Source organism: Mus musculus, chromosome 11 (assembly GCF_000001635.26).
Source record: "Mus musculus strain C57BL/6J chromosome 11, GRCm38.p6 C57BL/6J".
Classification (NCBI taxonomy): Eukaryota; Metazoa; Chordata; class Mammalia; order Rodentia; family Muridae; genus Mus; species Mus musculus.
Window position 1 is genome coordinate 57,787,718 of NC_000077.6, and position 24,857 is coordinate 57,812,574.

The 24,857-nt window shown below is 49.4% G+C and overlaps 1 protein-coding gene and 1 long non-coding RNA gene across 2 annotated transcripts; one reads left to right on the forward strand and one right to left on the reverse strand.

Moving 5' to 3' along the window:
• Positions 1-7,781: 7,781 nt before the first annotated feature.
• On the reverse strand, positions 7,782-13,750 carry 2010001A14Rik (RIKEN cDNA 2010001A14 gene). The gene is made up of 4 exons (NR_131042.1): positions 13,517-13,750; positions 8,595-8,680; positions 8,309-8,456; positions 7,782-8,077 (listed from the first exon to the last, which is right to left on the reverse strand). It is a non-coding gene; the product is annotated as an RIKEN cDNA 2010001A14 gene (long non-coding RNA).
• A 169-nt stretch (positions 13,751-13,919) lies between these two features.
• Sap30l (SAP30-like) lies at positions 13,920-22,898 on the forward strand. Its single transcript, NM_001081168.1, has 4 exons — positions 13,920-14,572; positions 18,327-18,449; positions 20,307-20,405; positions 22,225-22,898. Exons 1-4 carry the CDS (start codon positions 14,375-14,377, stop codon positions 22,351-22,353), a joined length of 549 nt encoding a protein of 182 aa, NP_001074637.1. The 5' UTR covers positions 13,920-14,374; the 3' UTR covers positions 22,354-22,898.
• The last annotated feature ends 1,959 nt before the right edge of the window (positions 22,899-24,857 follow it).

Consider the following 24,857-nt stretch of genomic DNA (forward strand, 5'->3'; position numbering starts at 1 on the left):
CGTGAAACTGTCAAGAAATGCTCCTCAGGGCTGACAGACCAAGCCAAGAAGAGGGCAGAGAGCAGCCCCTGCAAAGGCCACGAGACAGAAAGGGGCTCAGGTCTGGAGGAACACAGGGGTGAACTCGGCATTCAGCCTTCTAGACTAGACCAGAAAGAGTTCCAGAGGGCAAACAGAGCTCACGCATTAGCCACAAATAACCTGTTTGCCAAAGTGTTTCTGGGCTGTTTAGCATCTGTAGAACCATGATTAAAACATCTACAGTGAGATCTTGTGCAACTCCTACCCTCTTTAGGCCTTCGTTCACAGTGAAATGAGCAGTGCTTGAAGGTTTGGTCCCTGAAGAACCCTGAGCAGAAACTGTTCCTCGTGTTGTCAGGTAGCAACCACCAGAGGGCGCTATGGACCATAGCTTGGAGAAGGTCATGTACCAGGAAAGCAGGTGAAAGAAATAGATTGACAGTATTCTTAAAGGTACACACTCAGAGATGTCTCAGCAGTTAAGAGCATCTGCTGCTCTTACAGAAGACTCAGGTTTGGTTCCCAGCACCCACATCACAACCATCCTTAACTCCAGTTAGAAGGGATCAGATACACTGATGTCTGTCACCTCCTCCAGAACCAAGCCTGCACGCATGGTGCCCATGCATATACACGGGCAAAAGCATGCCCTAGAATAAAATAAATCCTGTTTTTAAAAAAGGCTTTTTAAAGGGCTGGTGAGATGGCTCAGAGGTTTAAAGCACCTGTTGTTCTTGCAGAAGAGCACATGGTGGCTCCCAGCGGTTTTTAAGTCCAGTCCCAGGAGATCCAGTGCCCTCTTCTGACCTCCATAGGTACCAGGCTGGTACATGGAGTACAGACATGAGGCAAAACACTCACATTAATAAAATACTTTTTAAAGAAAGTTGTCTTTTTTAAACTTTCTTTACCCAGAGAATTATGACCCGATGGTGAATGAACAAGAAAAGCTTCCAGTGCCTACTGTATGCAGATGCTCAGATAGAAGTTGAAAGATGGCGGGTGTAAGCAAGATCCAGAGTGAATGGCTTACAGGATCTGCACCCCCACGAGACCCTTATTTGCCCTCACATGGTCCAATTCCCAGGCTTTGCCAACACGCATAGAGATGCTAGATTATTCATTTGCTTGCTTGTTAAAACTGAATATATGCGGGAGGGGGGGTGGTGCACACCTTTAGTCCCAGCACTTGGGAGGCAGAGGCAGGCAGATCTCTGAGTTCAAGGCCAGCCTGGTCTACAAAGTGAGTTCCAGGACAGCCAGGGCTATACAGAGAAACCCTGTCTCGAACCCTCCCCCCATCAAAAAAAAAAAAAAAAAAAAAAGAATGGCCCCATAGACTCTTACGGTGGAGTTGGGGGTGGGAGGGTTAAAGGCCCTGAAGGGGATAGGACAACAGAATCAATTAACCTGGACCCTTGGGAGCTCTCAGTCTGAGCCAACAAAAGAGCCTATGCAGGCTGGACCAAAGCACCCCCACCCCCACCCCGGAACATATGTAGCTCAGTCTCTATGTGGGTCCCCAACAGGGCCACCTGGTCTAGCCTCAAGGAGAGAGAACACACCTAATCCTACAGAGACTTGATTGGGGGCAGGGGGTGGGCTGGAAATGTTGTTATGGTCCAGCATCTGTCTGCCTCCCTCTTCTCTCTCTCTCTCTCTCTCTCCTCCCCCCACTTCCCCTCTCTCTCCCTCCCTTCCTCCCCTTGTGGATCAAGATTGTAATTCAGTGGGCCAGGGAGTGGTGGCGCATGCCTTTAATCCCAGCATTTAGGAGGCAGAGGCAGGCAGATCTCTGAGTTTGAGGCCAGCCTGGTCTACAGAGTGAGTTCCAGGACAGCCAGGGCTATACGGAGAAGCCCTGTCTCGAAAAATATTATAACTCAGTTCCTTCTCCAGCACCACAGCTGCCCTCTGCCATGATAATAGACTAAGCCTCCGACTCCGAAACAACTTCTGTGAGCCCCAGTACATGCTTTTTTTTTTTTTTTTTTTTTTTTTTTTTTTTTTTTTTTTTGGTTTTTCAAGACAGGGTTTCTCTGTGTAGCCCTGGCTGTCCTGGAACTCACTTTGTAGACCAGACTGGCCCCAAACTCAGAAATCCTCCTGCTTCTGCTTCCCGGGTGCTGGGATTAAAGGCGTGCGCCACCACTCTTGGCCATTAAATGCTTTCTTTTACAAGAATTGCCTTGTCATAGTATCTCTTCACAGCAATAGAACAGTGACTAAGACACCTACACACTGGGAAACTGAGGAATGTTCGGGGAAGAGCTTGCGTAAAAGCAGTGGTTGATGGGGCCAGAGAGACACCTCAGCAGCTAAGAGCACCCACGGGGTGACTCACAACCAGCTGCAACTCCACTTCCAGGGGATTTGGTGCCTTCTTCTGGCCTCTATAAGTACTAGGTGTGTACTTACAGAGTGCACACACACACACACACACACACACACACACACACACACATGCAAAATACTCATATACATAAAAAAAACCCAGTGGTCGGAGCAGGCATTAATAAACAGGTGCGGAAGACTGGGGGTGTTGGGTAGCAACAGCCACTGCCCAGCCGGAAGGGACAGAACATGGTCCCTGTCCTCTGTGATTTCTGCCTTTGGCATCAGCTCTCCTGAACTCCCATTCAAATCCCCCTGAAAAAGTAAAGCCCCTGGGTAAGGGCTGGTGAGATGGCTTAGCAGGCCAAGGTGTTTGTGGTACAAACCTGGCAACCTGAGTTCCAGCCCCAGAGCCCACATGAAGGAAGGGGGAAAGATTTAACTCTAAAGGCTGTCCTCTGACCTCCACACGGGCTCTGCAGCACACACATCACACACACAAAATGTTAAGTAACCCCCCCCCCCCGACTTTGTTGTTGCTGTTTTGAGGCAGGGTCTCACTATGGAGCCTTGTCTGGCCTCTCGCTAGCAATGTCAACCAGGTTGGCCTAGAACTCAGAAAGATCCACCTGCCTCTGCCTCCAATGTGCTGGGATTAAAGACATGCATACTATATCCAACATGGATAATTTTGTTTAGATAACTACTCAAGATAACTATATAAGCGCTTGGGTTGGGACTGAGGCTCAGGCTCACCACTAAGCCATCAGAAAGCACCAGGGCTTGGGTTCAATTCCTAGTGCAGAAAAGAAAAAGACAGACAAGTGTACAGGTGACTCCAGAATGTTTTTAGGATCACTCAGCTACCCGGTTTAAATGAGGACTGCATGCGTTAATGATCGACCCACGCGCGATAATAGCAAGACAAGGGACAATGGAAGGAGCTGGGCTTTGTGACAATGCTGCTGACCTTGAGCTGTGACTCCAGCTGAGAATGCTTGCTGTCAGGAGGTTAACCGTAATCCAGTAATCCAGCAGTGGTCGCACACCTCTGTAATTCCAGCTCTCAGCAGACTCCATCTCAATAAAATGAAAAGGATGCTCCCTGTAGGGTGGAGACCTACACGTCTCTCAGCCCCGCCCCCTCTCGGACCCGCCCACCCCCACCCCCGGGGCACCTCTTGTCTTAACTGGCTGATTCTCTTTCCCTGACTTACAAAGCAAAGGTTAGTCATTTTGTCCGTGGGTATTAGAGTTTTCCAGTGACCGCAAGAATGACGTGACATGACGTCTCCTGGTCCTTAGAAGTTTGCTGAGTAAGCAGACGCGGAAGAAGCCAGGAGGAGCTGAAGGCAGCAGGAGGGAAGGCCACACTCCCTACAGGTCTGGAAGCACCACAGGGGCCCCACCATTACACTTCATTGACACGTGATAATCTAAAAATTCGTTCTAATTACCTTATTTTTTTAAGTTTAATTTATAGATGCTGTATTTCTATCATTTTTTCCCTCCAAATGGCACAGTTTTTATTTTTTAATTGATTTTTCTTTTTAGGTTAATCTACAAAATAGTGCATTTCATCAGCGAGTCTTCACAGGTGTGTCAGGGAACTTTGTCCTTACCAGTTCCTCTCCCCCAGGATCCCCCATCTCCCACCCCCACCACTGAAACAGTCCTCCCTCCCTCCCGTTTCCTTGCTTCTTCTAGTTAGACCCCCTTCTCTCCATGTCCACTGTGTCTACTGAGGTCACAGAGGTCTGCCTGCTTCTGCCTCCGGAGTTAAAGGTGAACCCTGCCATACCCAGCTAGTTTGTTTGTTTGTTTGTTTGCTTGTTTGTTTTAGGAAAGAATCTCTCTGTGGAGTCCTGGCTGTCCTGGAACTCAACTTGTGGACCAGGCTGCTGTCCTTGAACTCACAGAGATCCTTCTACCTCTGCCTCACAAAGTGCTGAGATTAACCGTGTGTACCACCAAACCAGGCTACCTGTGTGTGTGTGTGTGTGTGTGTGTGTGTGTGTGTGTGTGTGTGTGTGTGTGTGTGTGTGTGTGTGTGTGTGTGGAGTGGATGGTATGAGGTGAAGCAGGGTAATTTGCAAGGTCAGTTTGCACCTGATACCATATTGGTCTGAGGAGTGACTCAGATAGTCAGGCTCAGGGGCAGGCATTTTTACCCCCTGGGTATCTTGCCAGCAGGAAGTATCAACTTTTAAAAAGAAATATATATTTTTTAATTTATAATATATATACACACACATATGTGCATATATGTGCGTCTATCTTTTGTAATGCTGGAAAGCAAACTCACATGCTAAGCGAGTATTGTGTCACTGAGCTATATCCCAGCCCTTTCCAGCCTGTGTGAGGGCTCTCTGTGAGTTAGTGCAGGCTAGTCTCAGGATCCTTTTGCCTATGCTGGGATGCCAGGTGGGTGCTACCAGCCTCGCTTAAGGCTGCCCACTTTGAATACTAATTTTCCTTTAAGGTTTTAAGTTCAATTTACAGATTTTGGTACTTTGAAATTTAGTAGCTTTTCATGCATGCAGAGATAAGAAGAATCATCTTCCTTTGTTCTTTATTAGTGTTGAATTGTTAAATTTAATAGACTTAATCCTTCTTAAACATTTGATAGACTTACTGCCTTAATTAATCAAAGTTCCTTAGATATTTCAAAGGACAATTAAGAGCTGAATGTGCCTGAGTTTTTTCAGATTTAAATGCCTAGCAGAGCAGACTGACGATCTGAAAGAGTAAAAATCCTTCTCAGGGATTCAAGCACTGTTATAAAACAGATGACCCAGACTCGTGAGCCGGGGCTGTGGCCGGATGGGTAGAGCACCTGCCGCCCACGCACCAAACCCTGGGTTCGATCCCCAGGGCCCTGTGAATTGGGCATAGTATAGCACACCCACAATCCCATTACTCAGTATGTGGAGACGGGGTGGAGTGTGAGGCCAGCCTGGGCTACATGAAACACTGTCTCAAACAAGCCAACAAAAAAACATAGAAATAAAAATAGTTAAACTTGCACAGGTGGCAAAGTCGATTCTCTTGGCTGTTTCAAGAACCTTCAAACCCACACAAAGCAGAAGAGAGCCACTCAGCCTTGTATCTCTACACCCCGTTCAATCCATTTTTCATTATCTGAATGATATGTTTGTTTGATATCTCTCTTTGTTCTGGAGACAAAGTTGTTTCTGTGATTGTAGTCTTCACTTGGGGCTGGGGTTGAGCGAAGCCCACCGGAGTCTGTCAGAGAGTCTGCATAGACATTAATCCCTTCATAGATTCCTCATATGATGGGATTGTGGGGAGCTGGTGAGAGAACAGGAAGAGGGGACTTGTTGGAGTTAACTAGGGGACCGTCTACTCTCTGCCAGCATCTGCCCCTCTCCTCCTGGACAAGATGACTGACATCTCAAAAACCGTGAGCCAAAATAGAGAGCTCCTGACTCACTTTTTGGGTCACCATGACATAAAAATAACTAAACTTTTTTTTTTTAAGATTTATTTATTATTATACATAAGTACACTGTAGCTGACTTCTGACACACCAGAAGAGGGTATCAGATCTCATTACAGGTAGTTGTGAGCCACCATGTGGTTGCTGGGATTTGAACTCAGAAGAACAGCCATTGCTCTTAACCGCTGAGCCATCTCACCAGCCCCATAACTAAACTTTATTAACACACTAACCTTCAAAGCAGGGTGTTGAGCACTGAGTCACCCAGGTTTGGCAGGCTCCACAGATAAAGGAGCTTGCTGCCAAGCCTGGCAACCTGAGTTCAGATCCCTGGAAAGTGTGTAAAAAGCTGGGGACAGAGGTATACATATGTAATCCCAGCACTGGGAGGAGTGGGGACAAGGTGGTTAAGCACACTCCTTGCTGGTGTTCCAGAGAAACCATATTCAGTTCCCAGCAACCCATGCTAAGCATCTCATAATTTCATTTTCAGGGAGAGCCAACACCATCTGGCCTCCTCAGGCACCTGCGCACACATACACATACTTAAAAATAATTTAAAAAATAATAAAAGTTGTGAACAAGTATGGAATGACACCCAGTGGGAACCTGTGAGCCCCATATGCACATGTGTATATGCACACACGCTCATACACATGCACACACGCTCATACACATGCACACACCCACAAGAGCAGGTATATAACACACAAAGCACAGTGGGAACCTGTGAGCCCCATATGCACATGTGTATATGCATACATGCTCATATACATGCACACACCCACACGAGCAGGTATATAACACACAAAGCAGAAACCACAAAACATCTGCAGATCTTTGAAAACTGTGTCAGAGAGGATTTACCAGAAAAAATGGAACCAAATTAACTGGATATCCCTGGCTCTTAAAGAGATGGGAATTTGAAAGAGGTATGGCAGAGATGGTTGGCCTATGGCCAAACACACATTCCATACCCCACCCTTCTACCCTAGTCACAAGGCCTCCATTTTCTTTTGAGCACACAGCTACCAAAAAGTCAGAGGACATTTGACAGTACCCCCTGTTCCCTGCTGTCAGGTGTGGCCGAATGCTGAACAGGGATACAAGTTGGAAGTCCACCCAAAGCCTATGAGAAGTCTCCTTAAGGAAAGGTGCGATTGTTCTCTCTCCTTCTTCCTTCTGGTCAAAATGCCAAAGCAACTCCAACAGCCATCTTGGTCAAAGTGGGAACCATGGGGTCAGAAGTCCCGCCACTCTCATTGTGGAGCGACAGAAAAGCTGCGTTCTCTGGCCCTCGAGGAAGACTCTAATTGCTCCAGAATTCTTGAAGGTAAGAGAACATCTAATCTTCTATGGTGGCTTTGTTATTTGCCAAACACAACTATAACTGACTTAGCCACTGATAGGCACTTATGGGAGACACAATATTATACATTATTATATTATATTATATTATATTATATTATATTATATATATATTATGCATGACTTATTGTATCCACTAACTCTGATAATTGTCACTGTTATAGAATGTTACTATTTCACAGATGAAGAAACCAAACCTAGGCAACGGCAAGGCTGTTGTTTCCCCAAGGTGCCCAGGCTGAGAGGCGAAGCCAGGATCCCACCCCAGACTGAATCTAGAGTCAGTAATCCAAGCCACAGGACCGGACCGCACTCCCTCTTGGTTACAGAGGTCGGGTCATTACCCTCATCCATCTAGCCACTCATCCAATAAGAACTGACCACACAGCTGGCCCCAGAAGCCTTAAACTCCAAAACAGCGCCTGTTCCCCAGCATCCAGCCATCCTCTCTCAGCTTCTTACACACCCCACTGACCAGCTCTACCACCAGACTCTGAGCAGCACACTAACTAGGCAGGCTTCCACTCCTGCAGGTCCCCCAGCCCCCTCCCCTCCCCAGCCCCTCTGTATTTGTTGCTAATCACTGAGACAAGATGCTGGACAAAAGGAAGAGTTTATTTTAGCTCTCAGCTTAAGAGTGAACAGTTCATAGTGGTAGGGAAGAAAAAAAAAGAAAAAGAAAAAGGCACCGCAACAGGGGGTTGGCTGGTAACTGGTCACACTGTATCTACAGCGCTGGGGGGGGGGGGGGCGAGCTCAACTTATTTTCTTCTTACTCAGTCTGGGAGCCCAGCCCAGAGGAGGATGTCCTCCACATTCAGGGTTGGACGTTCCTTTTTAGTTCGGTGTTTCTGGAAACATCCTCTCATATCCTCCCAGGGATCTGACATCCAGCTGAGGAGACAGGAAAGAGTAACCATTACAGCGTCTAGGTTCTGATGGCCACACTCCCACTCCCACCAATGTCTGAGCCAAAGGCCTGACCCATCAGATGCCCACAGCTATGGTACTCATAATAAGCAACCTGACACTCAAGATCTATACTAATTTTCCATCTGTCCCCAAAGGCAGAATCACTGAAAATAACTCCAGCCCTCCAAACAGGAAGGAAGAAGACAGAAATACCTCCTGGCCAGTAGCTGCTCAGCACCGGCACCAACCCTGAGTTTTTCTCGGGCTGGGATGATGTGGGATCATTGCTGTGTTGTCAGTTGATTGGATAGAAGGGTGATTCACTACAATTCCCCTTCTGACATCCCACTATCCATGTAACCTTAAATCATAGGAAAGGGGGTTACTTTGTTACTGTTGTTCGGGCTTGGTGGGGGGTGGGGTTGTTTGATTTTTGTTGTTTGTTTTTATTTTCTGAGACAGCTTCTCTCTACATAGTCCTTCTTGTCCTGGAACTCACCATATAGACCAGGTTGGCCAAGAACTCACAGAGATCCACTTGCCTCTGCCTCCTGAGTGCTGGGATTAAAAGCATGCACATCACACCTGGTTAGGAAAAGTTTTGTGTTAAAAAATTTACATTGGGGTTGCACAGGTGGCTGGGGGGGGGGGGGGCGTTTAAAGCACTTCCTGCTCTTGCGGGGGGGGGGGCAGTTGCAGGGGGGAGAGACCTAGTACACACACCAAGTGGCTCACAAACATTTGTTAACTAGTGCCAGGAGATCCTTTGTCCTCTGTTTCCAGGCCATCCTGAGCTACAAAGACAAACACTGGGGCTGGTGAGATGGTTCTGTGGTTAAGAACCCTGGCGGGCTGGAGAAATGGCTCAGCAGTTAAGAGCACCAACTGCTCTTCCAGAGGTCCTGAGTTCAATTCCCAACAACCACATGATGGCTCACAACCATCTGTAATGGAATATGATGCCCTCTTCTGGTGTGTCTGAAGACAGCTACAGTGTACTCACATACATAAAATAAATAAATAAATCTTAAAAAAAAAAAAAAAAAAAGAACCCTGGCTGCTCCTGCAGAAGACCTAGACCCAGCACCCACGTGGCAGCTCACAATCATCTGTAACTCCAGGTCCAGGAGATCTGAGACCTTCTTCTGGCCTCCACAGGCATCAGGCACACACAAGGTGCACAAACATGCATACAGGCAAAACATAAAGGCAAATCCTGTTCAAAACAAACAAACAAACAAACAAACAAATCCAGCTGTTGGGGCAAATGTAAGTGAATTGAGGTAGGTGGGCAGGCTAGCACTGACTTAACACTGTACAAGGCGCTGCGGTAGGCATTTACACATCACTATCTCCCCCAGGCGTAACTGAAATGAGGCTGGATGGGGCTGTAGCTCAGTGACCAGAGAGCTTACGTAGCAGGCATGAGTTCCATCCTCAGCACCACTGTGTGCAGTGTCTGTCATCCCAGTTCTAGGAAGGTGAAGGCAAGAGAATAGGAGGTTTAAGGTAACTCTTGACTACATAGTGGGTCCCAGGCCAGCCTGGAATATGTGAGACACTGTCTCCTAATGAAAGAAAAGGGAGGGAGGGAGGGAGGGAGGGAGGGAGGGAGGGAGGGAGGGAGGGAGGGAGGGAGGGAGGAAGGGAAGGAAGGAAGGAAGGAAGGAAGGAAGGAAGGAAGGAAGGAAGGAAGGAAGGAAGGAAGAAAGGAAGGAAATAACTTGTTAACATATCATAGCACATGAAGAGTGGTGCTCAGATCTGAACACTGTTCCAACAGCAAAGCCAACCATCTAATGATGCATAAGATGTAGTATTGTGAGTCATTAAAATGGCAACAACCAGAGTTATGCACATAAAGAAGAAAGGTTATGATGGAACATCCCTGGAAGAAAGACTCCAGGATGTCTGCAAAGAATGGTCAGGCATGAGAGCAGGTGATCACACATGGTACTTACACGCACTCCACAAACGAAGCGCCTATACACATGCATGCTCTACAAACAGGATCGATGCTTATTCTGATCTCAAGGTGAGCTTATTTTAACCGGGGGGGTGGGGGTGTGGGGGGAGGGGGAGGAGGAGGCTGTAAAGAACACTTGGATGACAGCAGGAATGGCTGCTGTCCTGAGGACTGCTCCGGAGCCCCTAAAAGGAGCTCCTTACTCCTACAGCCACGGAAGGCTGCCAGGGAAGCAGACGGGTGCTGCAATGACCTGGCAGAATGCAAGACTTCTGAAAAGCATCTCAGCATAAAAAAAGAAGAGCCAGGCGGTGGTGGTGCACGCCTTTAATCCCAGCACTTGGGAGGCAGAGGCAGGTGGATTTCTGAGTTCGAGGCCAGCCTGGTCTACAGGACAGCCAGGGCTACGCAGAGAATCCTTGTCTCGAAAACCCAAAAAAAAAAAAAAAAAAAAAAAAAGGAGGAGGAGGAGAAGGAGAAGAAAAAGAAAAAAAAAAAAACACTTTAATCCCAGCACTTGGGGGGCAGAAGTAGGTTGATCTCTGTGAATTCAAGGCCAGCCTGGTCTACAGAGTGAGTTCCAGGACAGCCAGGGCTACACGGAGAAACCCTGTCTTGAAAAGCAAAACAAAACAAAAAACATGCAAAGAAAAGCAGAGTTTACATCCATACCACCCATACCATGGGACCTCTGAACCAGCGCACACTGCCTTGTGTATACTCCCAACTTCATTCTCCACTCTCAACTTTTTACCTACATGGTATCCGTATCAGGCCAGCGGCATGCTTGCTTCTGTAGCTGCCTGTGCCAGTTAGTTCTTGTTTTGTTCTGAAGATTTATTTATTTTATGGATATGAGTATCCTACACCTACATGCCAGAAGAGGCTGTCAGATCACACATTATAGATGGTTATGGGCCAGCATGTGGTGGCTGGGGATTGAACTCAGGACCTCTGGAAGAGCAGATAGTGCTCTTAACCACTGAGCCATCTCTCCAGAACTTGCTCTGGAATATGCACTCTGAAGCAAGATTCCTAGTAAATTGTGTTTTTTTCCATTAATATTTTATTATTTTTGTTACTGTAAAAGCAAAAAAAAAAAAAAAAAAAAGCTTATTAGGTATATTGCAAAAGTAGAACAAAGTATAAAAATGTCAACCACATTTCTGCTACCCCAAATTATCACTCTTTGTAATATGGAGTATTATTTCTCATGTGGTTTTGATTTTCAAAAAAAAAAAATGATGACATTTCTTTTTTTCTGTGGGGAGGTAGTGTATTCCTAACACAGGGAGGCTGAGGTCAGAAGATAATCTGCATTGCTAATTCTCTCCTTCTGCCATGCGGGTGCTGGGGATAGAACTGAGGTCAGCAGGCTTATTGGAAAGGGCTTTAACCCACTGAATCATCTCAGTCCTCCCTTCCTCCCCCAAAGCTTGGTTAATGTTGCTGTTTGGGTTTGGTTTGGTTTGGTTTGGTTTGGTTTGGTTTGGTTTGGTTTGGTTTGGTTTGGTTTGGAGATGGGGCTCTAGCATACTCCCAGGGAGGCCAAATTTCCTGGAGCTCGAATTTCTGGCAGTGGAGAGCCTATGTAGGGGTTTAATGGAAATGAACTGGGATCTTCTGGAAGAGCAGTTATCTCCCCAGCTCTCACCCTGCATGTATTATTTATTTTAAAATAAATACACACACATCACATTCCACAAGTCCATATGCAATTCTATATCCTCGTTTTGTTTTGTTTGAAACAAGGTCTCACATAGCCCAGGCTAGCCTCAAGTTCAATAAGAACTCCAGATCCCGCTACACACTTCCCAAGCAGTGGCATAGCAGGTGTGGACCACCGTGGAGCGCTCATTACTCAGCATTGACAAGGCGTTGTCAAGCGCTCGGAGATCTTTGCTACAGAGTTGCTGGTGAGTTTTAACACTTTCTGAAGATGTTTAATTTTGCTTCACCTCTTCTCGTTTGTAACTTTTAGAGTATTTTTTATAAGCAATTTCGTAATGGACACATTTTGTTTTGTTTTGTTATTTTGAGACAAGGTCTCACAAAACCAAGACTGACTTGCGAGCTATGTAGTCAAGAATGATCTTGAGGGGCTGGAGAGATGGTTCAGCGGTTAGGAGCACTGACTGTTATTCCAGAGTTCAATTCCTAGCAACCACATGGTGGCTCACAACCATCTGTAGTGGGATCTGATGCCCTTTTCTGGTGAGTACAAAGACAGCTACAGTGTATTCATATCCATAAAATAAATAAATAATTCTTTTAAGAAAAGAGAGAGAATGCCCTTGAACTTCAGATCTTCCTGCTGAAAGGTGGGACTACAGGCCAGTGCCGCCACATCCTGTTTAAGTAGTAATGTGGAACAAATCCAGAGCCTCGAGTGTGCTGATCCACTCTGCCACCAAATTACAGCCTCAGCCCCCACAGTGGCCTTAAATTTTTATCTGGTAGGTGTATTTTCTAACATACTGTCTCCTGTGTGAAATTAATAAAAGTAAACTGTACAAACGCACTTTTAGACCTCTGGAGAGAATTTAAGAGCTTTCCGGACACCCATCCCATAACCATACCTCTCCCCCACAACACTACTGACTGTAGGACCCGACCCTCAGAAAATTCCCTGTGTCCTTGCATCAAGGACGAGGTGACACCCTGGTCTTGGCAGGGTGCGGTGGCCTCCTCCCGGGTTGGTCTGAGTTAGCTTGAAGCAATAAAACTACAAATCAGTCTCTAACAAGTCTGAAGGTGAGTCCTCCGTTGGTGGCCTAAGGGCTTTTCACCTTTGCCTCAGCCCACAAAGTCCACCCTGAAGATCAACCCAGGCCAGGGTTGCTCTGACGCTGGGCTCTCCTCCTTAAGTCCCTTCTTCCTTGGTGCCCGCTGTACTCAAAGATTTCTAGTTCACCTGTCCGACCTCTCCTGTCTCTCAGTGCCTCTTTACGCGCATATGCACTTCCTCGTTAGCTTCATGTCCCACACCATGCACCCTGTCTCCCGCTGCCGCGTAGATCCTCCAGCCCAGGCTTTTCCGTTTTGCCCAGTCTGTTCTCCTGGCAGCACTTTCTCCCTAAGGTCTCCTTCCCATACCCTTCCCTTGTCCCTCAGTTTTCCTCCGCACGTCGATGCTTCAGTCCACTGCGAACGTGATCTCTGCTGCAAGTCTGTCCCTGCTTCCCGCAGACCCCACTCAACATAGGAGACCTTGCGGCCTGTCAGATCCGGCTTAGCATTTCGTTCCATAACCGGCTTGCTCACAACCCCACTATGGAGCCGGACCTCTGCTCAGGATCCCGCGCTGGGATTGGGAACCTGCTCAACATCCCATCCCGGAATGGAGACCCTGCGACCCTCCATATCCCGCTCAGCACCACTCCCTGAGGTGGAGGCCCCGCGTCCCTCCTGACCTAACACAGCATCTCGCCCCAGAGCCAGAGGACCTCGCTCACCATTCCTGGCCCGGACCAGGACATCTTGCATTCTTCCAGACCCCGTTCAGCATCCCTCGCGGAGCGAGGTCCCTATTTACCATCCTAACGGCCTAGAACATCCTGCATCCCTCCAGACCCATCTCAGCATCCCACTCCACAACCAGGACTAAACCTGCGGCCCGCTGTCCTCTCTAGCCCGGGTAACTCTTCCCTCTTGCACTTTCTCTACTTTGAACCCATCCCAGCAGAGTCCAGGAAGTAGCCTGGCACCGGAGACCGGCAGCGATGGCGCCCAATGGGAACTGCCAGCGGCGACGTGGGCCCCGCCTACATAAAGAATACGACCATTGAGCGCACAGAGGCGGGACTTCCGCTGTGCCGCGGCGGGCGGGGGAGCGCACTGTTGTGGTGCGGCGCGTCGGGCGGGCGGCGGCCGGGGCGGCCCAGGGGCTGCCGCGGGGACTCGGGGCGCCGCCGAGCGGCCAGGCGCTGGGGCGGCCCGAGCACACCGCGGGGCCCGGACACGGCAGGTTCGAGGCCGGGCCCCCGCGCGGGGAGCCACGGGGTGGAGACTTTGCCGCGCGGCGCGGAGCAGGCGGGAGCCGGCGGGGGCCTCGGGAGCCCCAGGGCGGCCGGGCCCGGATCCCGGGGGAAGCCTCGTGAGCCCCGGCCGGAGCCTCGGCGTGTGCATCCCCGCCGGGGCCCGGGCTGCAGGAGCACAGAGCAGCCGGGCCTCGCGGAGCTCGGAGCGCGCCTGACCCAGGGCGCACCGTGGGACCCGGGCGCGGGGCTGGCGAAGAGCTGCCCCGCGGGGCTAGCAGCCGCGGAGTGGCCTACAGGGGTCCTCCCCCGGAGGGGCCGGGCCGGGGCGGGGAGATGAACGGCTTCAGCACAGAGGAGGACAGCCGCGAAGGGCCCCCTGCCGCCCCCGCCGCCGCCCCGGGCTACGGCCAGAGCTGCTGCCTCATCGCGGACGGCGAGCGCTGCGTCCGGCCCGCGGGCAACGCCTCCTTCAGCAAGAGGGTGCAGAAAAGCATCTCGCAGAAGAAACTCAAGCTGGACATAGACAAGAGCGTGAGTCTCGGGGCATAGCGCAGGGCCGCGGGAAGGGACCCCGGGGACGCTCCGCGCGGTGGGCCTCGCCGCGCAGTCTGTGCAAAACAGGGGACTCAGGTTCTTGGAGGCCGCTCGGTGCTCCGCGACGCTGCCCGCGTCCCCGAGGGTGGGCTGGGAAACCAGGGAGGGCTTGGCACACTCTCCCTGCCTGGGAAAGCGACAGCAGTTTCCAGCTGTCACTGTTGCGCCGAATAGCAGAGCAGAGAGAGGTGGGTTACTTTTGCAAGAATTGGGCAAAAGAGGTGACAAGGGAACCGGGAGGATCTTCTCCAACTTCGTCCTCCCTCCAGGGACCTTGTCGCTCTTTCAGACACTAGCAAGGTGGCCGCGACTTTCCTGTCTGCCGCGGCCTCCGGTCTCTGCAGCGCAACACAGAGCCCGCTTCGCTGGCAGCGAATGAGTTTTTCTGAGATGTGGCAGAAATAAGGCCAAGGCCGGGTCTTAAATGATTTGCTGTGGATGTGATTGAAGGGGGCGGGGAATCAGCTTTCTTGCGGGGATTAGCATCTTTGGTAATGCCGTTGGAGGTGGAGAGGTGCAAATTTAAAATGGAATGAGATTGCCCTATGCCTTGTGGCTAATTATAAGAAACTTCCTGAGTGATTTCACCTACTCTGGTCCTCAAGATGTGCCTACTGCCAACCGGTTAAGAACTTTTCAGTTTGACATCTGTTGCTGCAAGCCCTGAGTGGCAGCTTCCAGGTTAGGAATTGAGACTGAGTTAAGGAACTTCTCATATTCAGGAGTTTGAATGATTACTGTTCAACGGTTTGGGGAAATCAGACATTGCTTGGTAGCGGGAAAGGGAGCCGATCTTTACACTTCTGATGTGGCAGAAACTGAGGCTGGGGGCGGGGGGGTAGGAAGCAATGGCGCCAAGAGCACACTGCACTTAAAAGCTGGCTAATTTCCTAAGCCCACTTATTGCCTGGCTTGCTTCCAAACCTTACACCCAGTTTTCATTCGTCTATAATAAATAAGATCATCATCCTTTCTTCTAGACTCTTCTCTTGCACACTCAGTTTTATTTAGTCAACCAGTAGAATCCAGCTCATTTGAAATCGTGCTGGGTTTTGTTTTTTGTTTTTTTATGATTGGGACCTTCCTTTTTACAAATGTCTTGTCAGTAAATAAATGAGTGAGTGAATGAATGAATGAATGAGATTACTCTGAAGCAAAGCTGGCTAAACCCTCAGGTGTCCCCTGCTAATCACACATGGGAGTGAAAGTGATCCCGAGACTGGGGATGAGTTTATCCACATGGAAACGGTGCCTGCCTCCCGTGTGGGCTGCTGGCAGTGCTCACATCTGGATGGTTTTGTTGTTGCAGTAAAGACTCCATTTATCCACTCACCCCATGGGGAAGCCATGTGGAGCAGTGTTGAGCATGTCGATGTCACACACACTCACACACACATCATCATCATCTGGAAGAAAGGCCCCCTCTGCCCTGTACTAGCATCCCCAAAGGCAGTACTTGGGAAGGCTTGTGGTTAGATGTGCGGCCTTAGTCCATTTCAAGGTGGTAGTACAGAGTCATTATCTCTGAAACAGTTTCTATTTCATTCCACAGATGGGCAGGAATTCAGTCCCAAGTAAGTGCTGTGTTACTAGAATGTCTAGCTGTTGTAGCAAGTGAAACAGGAAAGAAAAAACAAACAAACAAACAAACAAAAAAACCCAGACAACCACAGTGAGCCTTTGCTTCCACCCTAAGGCCCCCACCTCACCCACAAAAGCCCCTGAGTCCTGAGATTGCTGAAAAGCAGATTAGACTTGAACATGGTTAAGGACAGAGAATAGCTGTCTGGTAAAAGGATCTGGCAAAAGCCCTTTTAAAATACTATAGCACCCCCCTTCAGGTGGCCACTGGCTGCCTCTGTACTGTATTAGTACATAGCCAACTTGCCGCTGATGGGTTTCTTCTTTGCTTCTGGAGAGTGCTCGAAGCTGGGGATCACATAAAGGAAACAGGCTCCAGTGTCGCTTGGGTTGCTGCCCCCTGCTCTGGTCTGGCCTCTTCCTACCTAAGCTTTAGAAACACCCCACTCTGCCACTCATTCTTCCCAGTTTACCACTATGCTGTGGGAAGCCACTTGCGCTCTCTCTCTCTCTCTCTCTCTCTCTCTCTCTCTCTCTCTCTCTCTCTCTTGGTTTCTCGAGACAGGGTCTCTCTGTAGCCCTGACTGTCCTGGAACTCACTCTGTAGACCAGGCTGGCCTCGAACTCAGAAATCCTCCTGCCTCTGCCTCCCAAGCGCTGGGATTAAAGGCGTGCGCCACCACTGCCCAGCACCACTTGCTCTCTCAAGAGCCACTTACTTACATTGTCAGCCCAAGTGCCAGCTGCCAGGAATGGAGCAGAGGTCACATGTCCTCTTGTTTCACCTGGGTGTTACTCTTTTTGGTTTTTTCGAGACAGGGTTTCTCTGTGTAGCCCTGGCTGTCCTGGAACTCACTCTGTAGACCAGGCTGGCCTCGAACTTAGAAATCCTCCTGCCTCCCCAGTACTGGGATTGAAGGCGTGTGCCACCTCTTACAAGTTCACAAATTTCAATGACTTTTGTCAGATTCCACTCTGGCAATGAACTTTTGGACATTGTCCATAGGCCACTGTCCTAAAGAGTAAAACCCAGCCAGGCAGTGATGGCCCACGCCTTTAATCCCAGCACTTGGGAGGCTGAGGCAGGCGGATTTCTGAGTTTCGAGGCCAGCCTGTTCTACAGAGTGAGTTCCAGGACAGCCAGGGCTACACAGAGAAACCCTGACTCAAAAAATAAACCAAAAAAAAAAAAAAAAAAAAAGAGGTGGCTTTTACCAGCAAAAGTCATTTGGCCGTTTGTAGATATGAGAGGGCCTACATTGGTGCATCAGCACTTATTTCTCGCCTGCTGTGTACAAGACAGCATCACAGTGTAAACTCGGAATGACTCATGACTCACCAATCCAACCACAAGAAACTGATAATCATCAAATTAAACAGTTTTCATTGTTCCCTCCACAAAGCAGCCTGAATTCATTGATGGTGACTTCCTGCCAGCTTACTTTTATCTTTAAGGATTTAAGGACCAAACTCCAGTTCAGATGTCTCCCTAGAACATTTGTGCACCATCTGTCCCTACCCAGGCCAATTACACAGGCCCTGGGTCCTGCAGGGTCTTTGAGTGGTTCCTCCAGGCAACTGTGCTACCTACATTCTTAAATGAAACCCTGTTCTTCACTGCTGAGCTGCTTTTGGCGCCTTTACTAATATACTCTGGTGTTTATTAGAAAATCAGAGTGATGTCCACTCTCTTTTATGTGGTCCCCCTTTGTGAGGGTTCTGTCTCTCTCTGCTCCTTTGTGGATCAGATGTGAAGCAGCAGGAGTCAAGTTTTCCGGTCTTACCCACAGTAGGAGTAGGCGCTGTGAGTACCATCCACTGTCCTGCGACCTGTCTCTGCCCATTGCAAGTTCATAATTCCTCCTGTACCTGTAAGGCTCGTTTGCAGGGGCTGGGGGGGGGGGGATATCCAAGTTGAACATGTACTTTCCACTGAGCTGTACTGCCAGCCCTCTATGTTTCTTCTTCTGCAGCCTATATAGAATGGTTGTAAGCTGTTGTCTGCCTTTCACTCTTCCATCTCTCTCTAGTACCTGGCCAAAAGAGAAGGCTCATGATCTCACAGGTTCCATGGGGTTGGTAACACTGACTTTAGGTTTCTTCCAATCAGGTAAGGCACCTGTATATCTGCGACTTCCACAAAAATTTCATCCAGAGCGTCCGAAATAAAAGGAAGAGGAAGGCAAGTGACGATGGCGGAGACTCCCCCGAGCACGATGCTGACATCCCTGAGGTAAAGGCCAGAGTGCTGGTAGAGAGAGCAGGGAGAATAGATAGTGAGTGGCCCAAGCCTCCCTCCCTCCTTCCCTCCCAGCCAGAGAATGAGAGGAGTGGGTCCAGACTCCAGCTTTCTCCCTGGCTATTGTGTGTTCAGAACTAGTCAGTCATCTTTGTCTGCTTGCCTTGCTGCGGTGTGTTTGAAGAGAGTTCTCTAGACTTTCAGTAACACTGACTGTGAAAGCTTGGTGATGAGCTGCTCTGCCTGCTTGCCTGGCACTCTCCAGACAGGCCCGAGGCTCCGAGGTCCCAGGTGGTACTACAGGCTCCGCTCGCCTTCTTTGTAGTAGACTGCAGGGCTTTGCCTTTGAGCCCAACCGGTGCTTAACATGATGTTGCCTCTTTTAACACCCTGATCTTGCCTTTAAAGTTAATGTTCAGTCTGTGATCTAGACAGCTCTTGCTGCCTTCTCCGACCTGAATGTAAAGGTTCATCTTGTCAGTGTCACCAGCTGGGCTAAGGCTTGTCCCCAGAGACACACTGCAGCCATTTAGCCAGTGCTGAAATTTGACATTTGAGGGGAGGGGCACATCATGAGAATGATAGGATCAGCAGCACACACACACACACACACACACACACACACACACACACACACACACCTTGCTAGAGGCCAGTGACATTGTTGTGACAGTGCAAACATGTTCTGCACACATTGCCACATATCCTTTGGGATGTGCCCCCAAATTAAAGAGCACTGTATAAGACCATGCATCCCAGCTTGTCGCCCAGAAGGTTCCATGTGTACTAAGGGAGCTTTCAAGGTTATCGGCGTTCCCTTCCAAAGTGTTCCCACTTGGGCTTTGTGACGAGGAACTGTGCCCAGTGTGCACTGAGCATTTGCTGCGTCACACTTCACGGCTTCGAGTAGAAGGAGGTAGGCCTTGGTCTGCGGGTGTGGAGAGGCCTGGGAAGCTCAGCCGTGTCCCCACACCTCTCCCTATGGCCCTCCCCAGCCTTACTTTCTGATATCTTTTGCCTGTAGCATTGCTGTCATTTCATAAAGACTGAATCCCTTTGACCAAGCATTTTAGAAAAGTTTTCTAAGAATGTTTTGAAGTGAATGGAGGATTCTGGACCCTCATATTGGTCGTTTTTTTTTTTTTTTTTTTTTTTTTTCCTTCAAATGAATTCCACTTGCCTGAATCAAGAGCCTCTCGGAGGCTGGTAGAGGCAACCAAAGGATCTGGCCCTTCTGTATGTCATGAGTAGGTAGCTTACCCTCTTCCTAGGTTAGCTGAACAAGAGACAGGCGCCCTTCTTGTCCCTTATCCAGCTTTCTGCAGAGACAGCAGCCCTGACCTGCAGGAGGATCACTGTGCAGCCTTTCAGGAAGGTGACCTCTGAGGCTGAGCACCCCTGCTCCTCCACTGCTGTCCTGTGAGCTCTGCCCAGCCACACGCTAGCTTATCTCCTTCAGGGGTCCCTCAGCTGGCCTTCCTGGATACACTGGTGTCCTTTAGCACTGCCCGCAGTCTGCTCACTAGAGGGCGGGTGCTGCAGCTCCCCATTCCCTCCAGCTCCACCCTGAAGCACCCCACACCTGCTGCCCCAGCCCACTCAGAATCATCCCCCTCTCTCCTCCTCCTCTTCTTCTACCTCCTCCTCCTCCTCACTTCCTCTCCACTACTGCCTCTCTTCTGCCTCAACCTCCCTCCTCCATACACACAGAGCCCTCTCCACACCCGCCTTTGGCTTCCTTGCCAGTCCCTAGTCCTTGGTGGACAGTGTCTCTGACTTCTTCCCTCCTCAGCCCTCCCTAGGGCATGCCAGGCAGGGTGGGCTGAGACATAACTCTCTCCTCTTTCCCAGGTTGATCTGTTCCAGCTGCAGGTGAACACGCTCCGACGTTACAAACGGCACTATAAGCTGCAGACCAGACCAGGCTTCAACAAGGCCCAGCTAGCAGAGGTAGGTGGTAAAGCAGAGAGGCCCGGCCTACACTCCTGAGTCCCAGCTACTCCTCCCACAGGTCATCAAGAGCTCTGCACATGGGCAGAGAAAGCCCTAGTTCCCAAAGGAAGCCATGCACAGAGAGGGATGGACTTTCTTTAAAAGTCACGTGGCAGCTTGAGGACTCCTGGTTCTGAGTCGTGACATCATTTTTGCAAGGTTCTTGATATGTCCTTACAGGTGTGTCAGTGTGATTGTCTGCTGTGTCTTTAGGTTTAGGGCTTGAGTTCTCTTTGGGTAATGAAGAACAAGCCCAGGATTCTTTTTTTTTTTTTAAGATTTATTTATTATTATATATAAGTACACTGTAGCTGTCTTCAGACACGCCAGAAGAGGGCGTCAGGTCTCATTATCAGTGGTTGTGAGCCACCATGTGGTTGCTGGTATTTGAACTCAGGACCTTCGGAAGAGCAGTCAGTGCTCTTACCCGTTGAGCCATCTCACCAGCCCAAGCCCAGGATTCTTTATATGACAGACCTACTAATGAGCTTTCCCTTCAACCTCCAAGTTCCTCCCCCCCTCCCCCCCCCACACACACTTTCTTGACCTCTGATATTAATGGAAGCCTTTTCTTATATAATTAGTGGCACCCAAGAACACTTTTTCTTTGTTGAGTTTTTAACTTACTTTTCTGTCTGTGATGGTGAGTCACTGTTAGCAACTCTTCCCTTCCCTCTCTTGTGTGTGATCCAGCAGTGCTGCTGGGTTCAACTGATCCTCCTGCCTCAGCTTACCTTCTAGATACGCGACACACACTTGGCTTCCTCATCCCTCTTGATTCACCTACCTTTTGTTGTAAAAAAAAAAAAATTGAGAGGCAGAGAAAGAAAAACATAATCCAGAGATTTATTATTTCCAGGTCTTTTCTTCTGCCCTGACCACCTCCATGCATGCAGGTTTACTGAAAAGCTGCTGCCCGCTGGCTCCCTTTGGGCTCTGGCTGATGTGTCTCCACTCTTCAGCCTCTCCCTCACCTGCGAGAGAGAGGTACAACAGCAGCGCACAGCATTGCTGCTTACCATTGCCAGCTACAAAGAAGAGTAGGGAAGAGGAGGCAGTGTGTTTGTCCAAGGCTAAGACAGCAACAGCAGAGTCCGGCCATGAGCAGGGAGCGCCCTCCTTTGTACTGGCAGTCTTTCCCAGGAGAGTCTGTCCCCACTTAGAGGAATTCTTGGGGCCAGACACATCTGTTTGTTCATTTGACATTTTGGGGTGGTTTGTTTTGTTGCGCGCGCACGTGCGTGTGCGTGTGTGTGTGTGTGTGTGTGTGTGTGCGCGTGTGTGTGTGTGCGTGTGCGTGTGCGTGTGTGTTGTCAAGGCACTGAGGCTGGTCTTTGGACTCCTGACCTGTCTGGCCTCTTGAGCACTGGGATCACAGGCATTCACCACCACACCCAGCTTGACATAATTTTTAAAGCCTTTTTTTTTTGGTCTACTTCCAGAGCCTGAAAGGCTTGGTGGCAATTGGCCAACTGAGGAAGTCTCAGCCTCCTTACATCACAGGGTAGCTGAAGTCATGCCAGGGATGGCTAGATGCTACTGAAGTACATCCATACCTTGGTGCCGTCCTGGGCCATAGTGGTGTACTTCTGGTAGCCTGGGAAAAAAACAGCTAAGCTACGGAGCAAGGGGCCCGCTACACCCTACGGCTCCTTGGCAAGTCTGAGTGCCAGGCCATCGCTGCTGGAAGTAGCTTCTCTTCCCTCTTTGCAGCGTGTAAGATGTGGGGCCCTATTTGCACATAGCTTAAGGGACTTTGGTCTTTTCTCCTGTGTAGACTGTGAGCCGACACTTCAGGAACATACCAGTGAATGAGAAAGAGACGCTTGCCTATTTCATCTACATGGTGAAGAGTAACAGGAGCAGACTGGACCAGAAGTCAGAGGGCAGCAAGCAGCTTGAGTGAGCTACAGCCACCTGCCCGTGTGAGGTGGGGGCCGTGATGAAAGGACAGCCGGGTACTGCTTGATGACAGGTGGCCTCTGCAACATCTCAGCCAATAAGGACTGTTCATATCTACTGTAAATAAAGTTTGAATGATGGATACTGTAAATGTCTCGGTCAGGAGGATTATATTCTCACAGGTTAGCATGTGTGTAAAAAGACTTTAAGATATCTGCTCAGACTGGGAGGAAAAAAAACCAGTGTTATAAAAGGAGTTTTAAAACCGTGTCTAGAGTGCTCAGCAAGGCTTTAAATCAGTTCTCCTAGAAATGCTGGGTGATACGCATCTTGGCCATCACCATGCAGTCCCAGGCTGTCACAAGCAAGGCCCAGCCCTGGCAGCGTGGCTCGGTGACAGTGGAATTACAGAGTAGGCCCATGTTTGCGCTGACCCTTGCCCACTGGGAACAGAGGGATGTCACTTTATTGCAAGTTTTGCCATTTAGTAGCAAATCAGTTGGACACTAGCTCCCACCTTGCCCTGTGACCTGTACACAGTGGACGCTCAGAGTGTGCTGGCCAAGAGCTGTCGCAGCTACGCAGCTTCTGCTTCACCCCTCCCACCACTGAGACTGGGGCTTTGTGTTCTCTCTGCTTAACCACTAGAGGTGGAGGACAGGCTGCCCCTCCACAAGAAGTCCAGGCAAGTGAGGATCTCGGCACAGTTGCACCTGCAAAACTGTTGAGATTCCAGCATCAACACAAAGACATCACAGGCTGGCCATGATGGTGCATGCTTTAGTCCCACCATTCCAGAGAATGAGACAGGATAGTGAGCTCAAGGGTAACCTGGGCTAAAGACCCTATCTCAGAAAACAGTGAACCTCAGGATGGCTCAGTAGGCAAAGACACTTGCTGCCATGCCTGATGACCTGAGTTCAGTTCCTGGCCATGTAGCAGACTGTCCCCTGACAGACACACACACACACACACAAAATAAGTGATTTATTGTTTTTAAACTATAAACAAAACCATAGCCTTCCATAGCAGTCTTTGCATTTTACCCAGAGTAAGGTGTATAGCATGACCTGCATGCCCCTGGCAGTGAGCGCTCTGATGGCAGGGATGGGGCGTCCGGGCTCGGGTTTCTGGTCTTTAGTACACAGTCTGCAGGAGAGCTGCCAAGTCCCTGTGATCCAGCTCCGAAGCCCAGCTCTGGAAAGACAGTGTGGCTGGGCTCGGCTCCTTGGTCCTAGGAGGCAGGAGATCATGAGGCTAGGCAAGAAAAGCCACTGCCACCTCAAGTTCAGGGGAAAAAATCAGAATCGGCCTCCTTTGGGGAGAATGCTTACTAAGGTAATTTTTTCAGTATTAAATTTTGTCGTTGTTCAAATCAGACCCTTCTATCTAGTTCTCTCAAAACCAGAAGCACCCTGGAAAGCAGAGCTCTCTTGTACAAAGAATTGTATAGAATTTCCAGTCAGTTTGTGGGGTAAAAGGTGTGTGTAGGAGGATAAGAAAGATTCCTAATTTCCAACTATCCTGTATGTATTGGGCCAAATGTCTCATCTCCCTATTCCACTTCAATTCTGAGTTTTTCTTAAGTCCTAACAGAACAGAGGCCTGGTCTGACAGTTTTAATGTCTCCCAGGTGGCTTGCCTGAGCGCCATCTCAGAGCAGAACTAACCCCACACTGAGTGAGTGGAGGAATGTGTGATGGTTTCCCTCTATGGAGCAGAGCGTCACGCTTCTGTGGAGTGGGAACAGGGCCCTTCGTGTTACTAACATGCAGTGTTCCATTACGGCTGAGCTCCCAAGAACACTCAAAATGCAGTCCTGAGCCTCCGTGCAGAAGTTGGTCTCCCTCCTACCACGGATGGAAACAACAGGAGAGCCCAGGCGAAGCTGGTGTCTGAGGGCAAATGGAATCTTTAACTTAACCGGCCCTGTGGAAAGTGTCTTATCAAGAAGAAAATGTAGCTTTCTAATACTTTAACCAAAACTGTTAGCATGTAAGCCATGTGATTGTTTCTTTAAAATCTAGTTTCCTGTGAAGAGGCTCACTTCTGGGCAAGATGTGGCATTAGGCTCCCTCTAGTCCACGTTCTAAGTCCAGATCCAAGCTGGGGAGTGTCTGCCCTCCAGCCAGATCCCACCTCAGAATCCTTGTCCTCTGATGCCAGCAGCCTTGGAGAAGTAGAGACCTGGGCTATCATTTTCACCCTTTCACAACAGATCGCCTGAGAGAAAAGGCAAAGCTATTTGAACATGCTGTGTCATGAAGTGTGCTGTGTCATTGGAGCAGCAGTCCCTGGCCTCCCATCTCCCTGCCTAGTCATGGCCAAGAACCCACTGCCTTCAAGAAAGGCCCAAGCCTGGCTTAGGGAGCAGCAGGGATTATTGAGAGAGTAGTGCTTATCTAGGCTGCTTGTATTTTCATATCACCGGCCATGCCTGCCTCCCTCACACATGCATGCGCGTGCGCACACACGCGCGCACACACACACACTCATCTGTGATGGCTC

Excerpts from the sequence above, each read along its gene's own strand:
- Sap30l (NM_001081168.1), top strand. The coding sequence starts at position 14,375 with ATGAACGGCTTCAGCACAGAGGAGGACAGCCGCGAAGGGCCCCCTGCC. Across the intron at positions 14,573-18,326 it reads AGCTGGACATAGACAAGAGC|GTAAGGCACCTGTATATCTG; the intron begins GTGAGTCTCGGG and ends TCTTCCAATCAG. Across the intron at positions 18,450-20,306 it reads ACGATGCTGACATCCCTGAG|GTTGATCTGTTCCAGCTGCA; the intron begins GTAAAGGCCAGA and ends CCTCTTTCCCAG.